This window comes from Micropterus dolomieu, linkage group LG03, assembly GCF_021292245.1.
Source record: "Micropterus dolomieu isolate WLL.071019.BEF.003 ecotype Adirondacks linkage group LG03, ASM2129224v1, whole genome shotgun sequence".
Taxonomy (NCBI): Eukaryota; Metazoa; Chordata; class Actinopteri; order Centrarchiformes; family Centrarchidae; genus Micropterus; species Micropterus dolomieu.
The window spans coordinates 3,541,512-3,552,718 of NC_060152.1; the positions used below are offsets into that span (position 1 = coordinate 3,541,512).

An 11,207-nucleotide genomic window follows, 5' to 3' on the forward strand; every position below is an offset into this window, starting at 1 on the left:
CCGGACTAAATCAGGTCTACAGTAAACCTAGAAGGTGAAATGCTATTGCTTGCTGGGCGCCTTCCTCCCGAAGATTGATAACTATACTCGTCAATATCACGGTCCTCTTGTTTAAATACCTCACTCTCCTCACCACTCATTTCCGAACCACTAATTGTTCCTAGTGTGTTAGCCTTCCTTTTCTTAACCAGACTTTAATTTCCACTCCCTACCTACTTTCCCTTTCCACCTTTGCCCTTTCCTCGTCCTCCCCCACTTCCTGTCCAGTCACAGCGCAGCCGTACCGTACCGCCGACACTCCTGTTGTGTTTGCAATTATTTCTGTTCAATCTCAATTTGATTACTGGTGTTTCTACCATATAGCTACTGTGTAATGTTTCAACCCGAAAAATGTTTGTTCAGCGCGCGTTTCGATCACCTGACTCCAGCTCTCTACCGCCTGTCCCAAGTGTGACTGCCATGAGCTCCAACTGATGGCCACTCAGAAACAAAGATGTCCATCTACCTCGCTTCATTCCACAAGAAAATTTGGTACTCTTTTTCTGAACTACTGCTTTTAACTCAGTCCTCTAGCCTGTTTTGTTGGTTGCTGGTAATATATTTTCCTAATAACTATGTTATTTTTTTAAACTTTTACTATTTTATTCTCATAATATTACAACTTTATTTCCTTATAATGTGTCACTCATACTCCATCATACTTAACAATAAAGTACTGCTGAAATGAGAGTTTTTTATTATAATATGTAAAATATGGCTGGAATTAAACTGACAGTTGTGGGATGTGTAAAATATTTATATGGGATATTCATGTTTTAATCACCCACTTTTACCATTTAAAATTGTTTAACAATGCATCTTATTTTATAAGGTCATGATGTTGTTTCTTAAATCTTTACCTGCAAAGTGAATGTAGTGACTATGAATAGCTGTAATATAAATATTTAACATTGTAATCATTTAATAGGATGCTTATTTAGTAATATAAAACAGTGATGTCAGCAACTCTCAAATGAAACATTTTACTCTTTAGTCCAGTTAATTTGCATAATAATGAAAATAGAAATGCATTCAAAAGAAAATACAGTAATTACAGTTCAGGAGAGAAAAGAAGCCTGAGAGACTTATTCAGTGCTCCCCTATTCAAATAAATAGAAAGTTTTAGTCCCCAAAACCAAAACATAACAAACACATAGAATAATCTCTATAAACACAAAAACAGTACCAAGCATAAACATCAGAAAAGGAAAAGAAACACAGAAAAACAAACCTAGACTAAATAGATGTTTACAACCAACAGAAGCATCTCATCACAAGGTTCAAGATGAAATAAGAATTTTTAGTGGGCAAAAATGATAACTATTTTAGTGTCAAATTTAATGAATTCCTACATGTGAAAGAAAATCATTATCTTGATGTACGACAAAAAGGTTAAAGGAAAAATATTTCTCACCTTGTTGAATATTTGGTTGATGACGATACGATTTTAAAAAGTTTCAGGGAGATTTTCCCTGCATTTCCTGTATTTAAAAATGAGCCAAAGGCTTGGAAAACATTTAACTTTATCAAGAGATAACAATGAGTCTAAACAGGGCAATACAGTCATATGAAGAGAAACTTTACACTAAGAAATTTACATCTCATTTTATAGAAAACAATTTCCATTCAGCTGACACATGAAGTTATTGCAAAAGTGTATTGCATTCACAGGTGAACACAGCCGGATCGTTGATCTTCTCTGTATATTGATCCTCAGGTGTTTTTTCAAGTTTGTGATTTGGGTAAGATATTTCCCACAAATTCTGCGATGTTGCAGCTCCTCACTTCTGAGTTCTTCTGTGTTTTGACCACAGACCTTTAGAACTGAATCATCTCCCACATATTTAGCAAATGTCTTTATGTGATCTTCTGTGCTGTTTCAAATGAGATGCAAAAGGATATCTTTCCCCGCATATTGTGCAAAGATACGGCTTCTCACGCATGTGGGTTTTCATGTGGTATACCAAGCTACAATTATGGCTAAAAGATTTCCCACATGTTTTACAAGAATGTGGCTTCTCACCTGTGTGGGTTCGTTCATGTTCAATCAAATTTGATGCAGCAATGAAACTTTTTCCGCAGGTCTTGCAAATGTACGGCTTCTCACCTGTGTGTATTCTCATGTGGACTTTTAACTGACCACTCTGGCAAAAAGATTTTCCACATGTGTTGCAAGAAAATGGCTTCTCACCTGTGTGGATAAATCCATGTGTCTTTAATATTGAAGGGTGGCTGAATCTTTTGCCACAGGTCTTGCAAAGGTACGACTTCTCACCTGTGTGTGTCCTCTCGTGGACTTTCAACTGACTACTCGTGCAAAAAGATTTTCCACATGTGTTGCAAGAAAATGGCTTCTCACCTGTGTGGACAGTTCTTATGTGGAGTTTCAAGTTATCACTTACTCTGAAATTTTTCTGACATATTTTGCAAGAAAATGGCTTCTCTCCTGTGTGGATCAATCCGTGTTTCTTTAATACTGAAAGGCGGCTGAATCTTTTCCCACAGGTCTTGCAAAGGTACGGTTTCTCACCTGTGTGTGTTCTCTCGTGAACTTTCAACTGACCACTCTGGCAAAAAGATTTCCCGCATGTTTTGCAGGAAAATGGCTTCTCACCTGTGTGGGTTCTTGTATGAACATTCAATTTTGATGTAGAAACAAATCTTTTCCCGCAGGTCTTGCAAGGGAATGGCTTCTCACCTGTGTGGGTTCTAATGTGGTATTTCAAGCCACTGTTGCAGCTGAAGTCTTTCCCACATGTTTTGCATGAATATGGCTTTTTAATTGTATGGATTCTTATATGAGCATTCAAATGTGATTTATGGATGAATCTTTTCCCACAGCTGCTGCAAGAATATGGCTTCTCAGCCATATGACTTCTCAGATGTATCTGCATTTTGGACTTATTCTGAAAGTGTTTACTACATGTGTCACATTTGAAGGAGTTTTTACCTGTGTGAGGATTATGGTGAACCTCTGACATGGTAGACTTGTTTACATTGTTTCTGTGGCTTCTGCTTTTGTGATCTTGATTCTTTTGTTCTGGCTCTGCATCTCTAGTTGATCCTGAGTCTTCATGCTCGCTTCCTTTCTGATCTTGGCTCTCAGCTACATGACAGCTGTGAGAGAGGAGCTGGTGGTCACTTTTCAGTTCTGCTTCACTGTGGTCTCTTTCCTCATAAGTAGGAGTCAACATAAAGGTATCAGTCTCCTGCTTCAGTACAAGCTGCTCTCCCTCCTGACTGGTACAGAGTTCCTCCTGTTCCTCTTTAATCTGTGGAGGCTCTGGGTCCTCTTGGTCCAGACTGGAGTTCCTCTCCTGAATACAGAGCTGCTGGTCAGCCAGAACCTCCTCCTCCTTCCAGACATGTTGCTGTGGGAGCTCTGGAGGGACAGACAACAGAAGGAACAGGCTACTACTGGGATGGGAAAGAACAAGATGCACACACGCAAGGAAATGAGCACTTATGTAATTAAAAGCTTAATTTTGAAGTTCTACACACTTATCCTGTGTAACTTTACTTCGGGTTTCCAAACGATATCCAGCAGTCTGCGCTGACGATCGATCTCTTCCTCGTACTCGACGATAGTTTTTTTTAAAACTCCGAATATTTCTTCAGCAGCAGCAGTTAGTCGCTGGTTGACAAACTCTCTCAAACACTCAACTGAAGACATTGTTGCTTAATAATAAATGAAACAATTAGCGGCGCTACGACAACAAAGCCTTCCATTGATTCAAACCAAACGCTGCGGCTTGGTTTGTTTCTTCTTCTTCTTTTTGTTTTATGGCAGATTGCAACAATGACTTTTGAAGGTGCATACCGCCACCTACTGTATCGGAGTGAACTATTTTCTTTGAGACTACTTTATATCATAAAAAAAACAACACACAAAACAAACAAACAAAAAACCCTACTAAATCCTATTATATATCCCTATATTTTTCATACATTGTACTACTGCTTTCTGTGTATCCTTTACCTCGTCTCCTGTTGTGCCTAATAGGCCTTTAAGGTTCCACTTACTTCCTGCCTGACTTATCTTTTGATTTAGCCTCATTCTCTCATCCCTGTATTTTCTACAGTGTAATAGCACATGTCCTACATCTTCCTTGGACCTATATTCTAAACATTCGTCCAATTGACTTTTGCCCATTAAGTGTTTTATTTAATCCTGTGGGAACCTTAGCCTGGTGCTCTCCTCTCTTCTGTTACTTCTATTCACACCCTGAGCATTAATAGATTTTTGCAAGCTGTAATATTTCCTTCCACTTTTATCCATATCCCACCTGCCATTTCTTCATCATTTCTTTTCTGATTATTGCCTTAGCTTCTCCTTTTCCAAGGGGTATATTTATGACATCTTTGTCCTGGTTGATTTTTTAGCTATTTCGTCTGCTCTCTCATTCCCTTTTATACCTACGTGGGCAAGTACCCAGCAGAATCTCACATTTTTCCGTAGTGTCTGTAGTCTAAATAAACTTTGTTGGATTTCTAGCATTAGATCTTCTCTATTAGATTTCATATTTTGAATACTGTTGGGTCAGATGTACGACCAGGCTGGGCCAGTTAAGCCTGGTCCCCACGTTCACCAACTTAATAAAACTTTGTCAAAAAATACTCTTGCAAACTTGCAGAGAAGAACTTCTCTGGAGACGGTCAAAAGTCGGTGCAAGTGTCCTGTTTTATTCCAAAACAGGACACATAAACCCGTACAACATCCCAGCAGGCCGGATGATGAAGTCCATCCTATGGTCTGCAGACAGTCTTATATATATCTCTTCTGGGCTGGTTTGCCCCCTCCTTTCCTCATGATGAACTTCTTCCTCTGTTGTTGTGTTGTTTTTACCAATTAACACTGTTCCCCAGCTGTCATTTATTACTGTATTGTAGACTTTCTACATCTTTATACTACTGGATAAGAAGTTCCTCATTTACATTTCAACTTCAGTCTCACCGTGTTTTTTAAAGGTTACGCATGCTTAATTTGACACACAATTGTATTTTTTAAACAATTAATATAAGAATAACATAAGTAAAGCTGCATTTTTCATTAATGGTTTCTTACAACATTCTTGATGTTGTGCTGGCTGCTTTCTGCTTTCTGCTTTTTCTGTCTGTCGTGTTTTTACCAAGCATCTGATGGTTTTGTGGTCATTTTTGCAAAGCATGAATTCCTTCAGCAAGTTCACTCAAAGTTCACACTGGCTATAATAACCAGAGGTTGGAAGTTGACAATCAAACCCCTTCATCAGTAATTAAGCACGTAGTCTTAATATTAGCAGATTAAAACATCAGCAGTTCCTCATGTAATCACAACAGCAGATAGCAGCAGAATGAAGCATGCATTAACACAGTGTCAGCAGATCTTGCACACCTGCAGCCTCTCCTATGGTCATAATCTACAGTAGATGACAGTTGGACAAGGCAAACCACCTGCAGCCACTTCCTGCAGTCATTCCTCCCACTCAAAGATCTAACCACAGTGAGCTTGTTTCTGTGTTCATGACTACAGTTCACTACTTATAAGTAAAAACCGAAGCATATCTAGATAAAAAGAAAATGATTAAGAATGATTAATGATTAATACTAAATGATTAAAAATGACGATATAAGAATAATAACTTAAAGTAACTGATTAAAGATAATAAAACTGATTAAAATGATTAACAATGATTATTAATATTGATTAAGGATAATCACTGATGACTGTTTCTTGACTGATGTCTAACTATTTGTCTGCAATGCTCCCCCTCTCTGTGTCCTAGGCATGCCCTCTGCTGATCATGCTATTTTAACCAAAACCCTGACTTTGTGGAATAAGCTGGTGTCTATTGTGCTGTGTGCTAGAGACAGGACATTCTTACTGTGTTGATGTATGTTTTGTAACACAATTTTCACCAATTCTGCTTCTACATTTTCCTTTGCTGCTGCTTTTGATGATGCCTTGCTGTGCTCACTCTGCTCCCAGAGCACACATGCCTGCTTACACACACATGTGCTACTGTTACTGCCTCCGGGCAGCTAGACACAGAGAGGACCACACACTCTCAGAGCTATAGAGTTTCAGCGTTGTGATCTTAACTTTACACTATAAAATAACTCTTTAACTGGTGACAAGAGCTTTAGAGTTTTGACACTGTGATCCTAACTTTTACACTCTAAAATAATACTTTAAATGATGAACACTGTAATTAATGGAATGATGGCAAGACAATTAATAACAACAATTCAGGCTGTAATGTTCTAAAATAATTTGTGACCCATCAATACTATAAAGGGCTGCTAGAGAATGAAAACAACACACCACTCTTTTACTTTCTCAACCCACTGCAGCCCTACAATAATGGCCATCATCTCTGCTGTGTACACTGAAGCCTGATCAGGTAGTCTTTTCATTTATATTCATTGTTGGTATATATATTCCTATTCCTACCTTGTCCTCTTCATCTTTAGATCTTTAGATCTATATATATACCTAAGTAATTGTAATATTTGCTCCTCATGTACTGACTTGCCAGATGTCCTTTCCCACTCTCTTCCCATTCCCTCTTTAGTCTATCTCAGTTTTTGGAAATAACCAAATAGTTATATGACTAATGGGTGTAGGGGAGTTAAACCAGGTATTATTTAATCTACTGTATGTTCCTCTGATTTAGTCTTTGTTACCCAGCCAAAGCCATTACCTTTAAAAGAACTATACTCCCAACATTCCTGAATAATACTCTTTGCATGGTTTTCATAACCACATCCACGTAAGTGAATCCAGTATGTACGCATGAGTTTATCTCTTCTCAGGTTTGAGGCTACTTATCCTGACTCAACCTGGATTGCTTTAATTGGTGTTGATCTCATTACACCAGCACAAATCCTCAATGTTTTGTTAGTAACTCTGTCCAACTTCAACAAATGTGTTTTAGCTATTGCTCCATATACATAGCATCCATAATCTATTGTTGACCTCATTAGAGCCCTGTAAATATACATTAATGATTGTTTATTTACTCCCCAGTCTTTCCCCTCTACTGCTCTCATTAAATTTCTTTCTTTCTTGAATTTTGATTCCACCTTTTCAATGTGTATTTTCCATGTTCCCTTTTGGTCTAACCACATACCCAGATATTTAAAATGATCTACTGTTTCCAAATTGTGGCCATATAACTGTAAGTTCTCTTCATCTATCCCTTTCTTCCTGGTAAATATCATATGGCAAGACTTACTTGGAGAAAGCTTAAAGCCCCAACTATACGACCATCGTTGTACCTTTCCTATTGCTTCCTTGATTTTACTTCTCACCCGTGTGGGATCTCGTCCTCTTGTCCAGATGGCCCCATCATCCGCATATAGAGCCGACCCAATCCTTCTGTCTAGATTCATAAAAATATCATTAATCATAACATTAAATAAAACTGGACTAATAACACTGCCTTGTGGAATTCCATTAAATATTTCAAATTCCTCAGATACGTCTGATCCCACTTTAACTCCAAATCTTCTTTCTGACAGAAAATCTAAGACCCAATTGTAAAACCTACCTCTAATTCCCATTTTGTTAATTTTAATTAGTAACCCTTCCCTCCACATGGAATCATAAGCTTTTTCAATATCAAAGAACACAATATTATATTTCTAAATAATAATATTTCTTTCATTTTAAATGTTTTCTTTATCTCATTGCTTACTTTCACAACAGCATCCATTGTGGAACGCCCTTTTCTGAACCCACTTTGATATGGTGCAAATAATCCTCTATGTTCAAGGGTGTAATTAAGTCTTCTGACTAGTATCTTCTCCATCCACTTGCATAGATGTGATGTTAGGGCGATAGGTCTAGCATCATTAGCATTTACACAGCAGCATTATTAGGATCTTTCCCCGGTTTATTAAATGGCAATATTAACGCACTCTCCCAGCTTTTGGGCATTTTACCTTCTTCTGTGTGTGTAATATTATCTGTAACACTTTTTCAGGTAGTTTCTGGAACATTACATAACTCAGTTGATCTTCTCCTGTAGCAGTATTCCTAATAAAATTTAATACTATCACTAGTTCATTCAAATTAATTTCTGCATCCATAGAACTTTCCTCACTATCTTTTTTAATAAACACATCTCTATTTTTCTTAAGAACCTTCTCTTTATGTAGTCTAAAGATATCATATAAGTGATCACGACTGTGCACACTGGCAAACTTCTTTCCCAACACATTTGCCTTTTCTTTATCTGTTATTGCCAGTATTCCATCACCCTCTAATACTGGTATTTTAGCATATACTTTTTTGCCACTTATTTTCTTCAGCATTGACCACACCTCTCCTATTTTAACTTCCCTCCCTATAGTAGAACAATAGCTCCTCCATACATTTTGTTTACTATTCTTAATTACTCTTCGTGCCTGAGCCTTTTTCCTCTGATAATTAATTAGATTATCTTCAAGTTATTTCTTAACATTTTCATTGCCCTATTTTGTTCTTTAATAGCTTCTGTGCATGTATCATTCCACCATGGGACCGTTTTCCTTTCCCCCCCGACTGACTTACATGGAATGCTTTTTAATGCTGCATTCAATATTAAATGTGTAACTTCAGATGCACATTCCTCAATATCACCCTGCATTGAAATTGACTCTGCTGAAATACAACATATTTCATTAATTTTCCCAATCAGCTTTAGCAACATCCCACTTCTTATGACTAGGCCTTTCTTGATCTATTTCAACATTTATAGAGCAAAATATTGGAAAATGATTGCTTCCATTACTTGTACTTTCCTTTCCTCACAAGAGTTTGCCAGATTATTTGAAACTAGAGTGAGATCAATACAAGACAGTGTGTTAGAACGTATGTCAATTCTTGTGCCGTTTCCGTTATTTAAACAAACTAATTGTGTAACCTCCATCAGTTCTTCTACTGCTTCTCCATTACTATCAGTATGCTTACTTCCCCAAAGGCTATTATGTGCATTAAAGTCTCTGCACCATATTTCTTTCCTGTTTCCTTGTCTCCTTATTGTTTCCTCTAAGGTTTCTAGGTTTAATGATTTGCAAGGGTCATATAAGTTGATTACTACTAAGTGCCCGTCTGATTTGTAAATTTCAGTAATTACACATTCTCTTTCTGTTGTAGTTTCTATTCTTCTAAATGGTATCCCATCCCTTACAAATGTTGCAGATCCTCCACCCTGATTTCTACCTCTATCAAACCTAACAGACTCATAACCAGGTAAAATAAAATCAAGGTGAGCCAAGTTTCTTGACTGCAGACAATATCAGGTTTAACTTCAGACTCTACTACAAACTTTTTAAATTCTTGACCATTTGCAATCAGACTCCTACCAGTCCATTGCAAGAGGTGGAATACCATTATAAGCTTAAACACTACTCTGAGACCCTCCATCATTGTTAGTACTTAGCATACCATGTATATGTTCAGCTTTTAAATCTCTGATACCTAGGAACTCCTCTGCAGCTTCTACCACTGTCTTGATCCTGTTACTTTTTCTTTCTTGTCGTGTGGCAACATTCACAACTTTACATATAAAAGCTACAAAGCTCTTTTCTTTCCACAAACAAGGTGTTCTCCTTCACTATACACTTGTGCCTACATGGTTGCTGTGTAGTTACCGGTGTTGTGTCTACTGGTCCTGGCTGAGATCTCCTTATGCCCAACCTCTGGGTTAGGCCTGCTCCATGCCTTGCACTTTCATTCAGGTTTTCATGACACTCTGTTGGTCTATTTTCCTTGGTTTCATAAGTGCCCATGCCTTTTAAAGCCTCTTCATATGACACCTTATTCACGACCTTGTACCTCTGTACTTTAGCTTGTTTCTGGAACACACATCCAGCATATGCAGTGCTATGTTCACCTCCACAATTGCAGCATTTTATCTTGGCAGACTTACATTTTTTTTTATTACATTTGCCATATTCATGTTCTCCTCCACATTTCGCACATCTTTGTCTCCATTTACATTATTATACTGTATGTCCCATTCTCTGGCACTTCAAGCACCTTAACGGTTGGGGAAAATACTCCCTAACTTTGTAGTTTATCCATCCTATTAGGACTTCACAAGGCAAAGCTTTTTCAAAAACAAGCAGTACAGATAGGCTGTCCACTTTTATTAGTTTGGAGTCTTTTGGCTTTCCCACCTTTTATCTCACTCTTCACATCCTTTTCCAGAGGAACATTTGAAATAACACCTTTTAGCTTTGCTGCCATTCCTGGTACATGCGCTTTAATCTTTCCACCACCAAGGTTACTCATTTTCATTTTATTTACTGCCGAAATTAGAATTCTTCTGTTACTCAATAGTTTAGCATATTTAATTTTCCCCATCACCTGAACTGGAAGAAAGTGACCTTTATCATTACTAAGCGTAATAATAACTTTCCACTCTTCCTGCTTGTCATCATCAAGCCTACTGCTTCCACTAGACTTAGGTTTAATCTTTTAGTTAACTTGTCTTGGAGTACTCTCACCTCTACTACTCGCTTCAGACCAAGATTTTGTCCTTACCTTTTTAGTATGGCTAACATCCATATCTGAAGGCAACCCATTATCGTCACCATCTGAACTATATCCCATTGCTACACTCACGATACAGTTCGATTGCAATCTGCCTTCGTTCCGTTCAATAGCCGATCACTTATAAGATTATTATTAACCTTTACTTATGTTTAATTTGTCATGGGACTTTCTTATTATACATTTTAAGTTGATCTGATTTGACTAAATTAATTAATTGTGACTTTTGCTCCATTTTAACACACTTTTTTTTTGATTGTGGAATATGGAAGCGTGCAGGAGGTTTAATCAATAGGAGGGAGTAGAGATGTGAGTATTAATGATCTCTTATTTTTCACTTTTCCCATTCAGATAAAGATTCTACTAGTTTCCTTCGATCTCCCGCCAACCTCTCACTTCCGTTCCAGCTCCGCTTGGTTTGTTTACTTCCGCTTGATGTCTTTTCTTTTCGCTTTCTACTGATGGCATTTTGACCTTGAATGAGTCATCATTTTTGGCTGTTATTTTAGAGGGGAAAAAGCAGAATAGCAGCCTGAAGAGTTTGTTAAAATGACATGGAGCTTCTTGTTAAGTTATATGCCATTAGGCTATAGGTTTCACAAATAAGAGAATACTTAATCTTTTGACACATGAGCACCATTATCCG

General features: G+C 37.6%; 1 protein-coding gene across 1 annotated transcript; it reads right to left on the bottom strand.

The window, feature by feature from the left end:
* Positions 1-785: 785 nt before the first annotated feature.
* Positions 786-2,983, bottom strand: LOC123967661 (zinc finger protein 14-like). The gene has a single exon (XM_046043836.1). It carries the CDS (start codon positions 2,931-2,933, stop codon positions 1,884-1,886), a length of 1,050 nt encoding a protein of 349 aa, XP_045899792.1. The 5' UTR covers positions 2,934-2,983; the 3' UTR covers positions 786-1,883.
* Positions 2,984-11,207: the final 8,224 nt, after the last annotated feature.

Excerpts from the sequence above, each read along its gene's own strand:
- LOC123967661 (XM_046043836.1), bottom strand. The coding sequence starts at position 2,933 with ATGCAGATACATCTGAGAAGTCATATGGCTGAGAAGCCATATTCTTGC.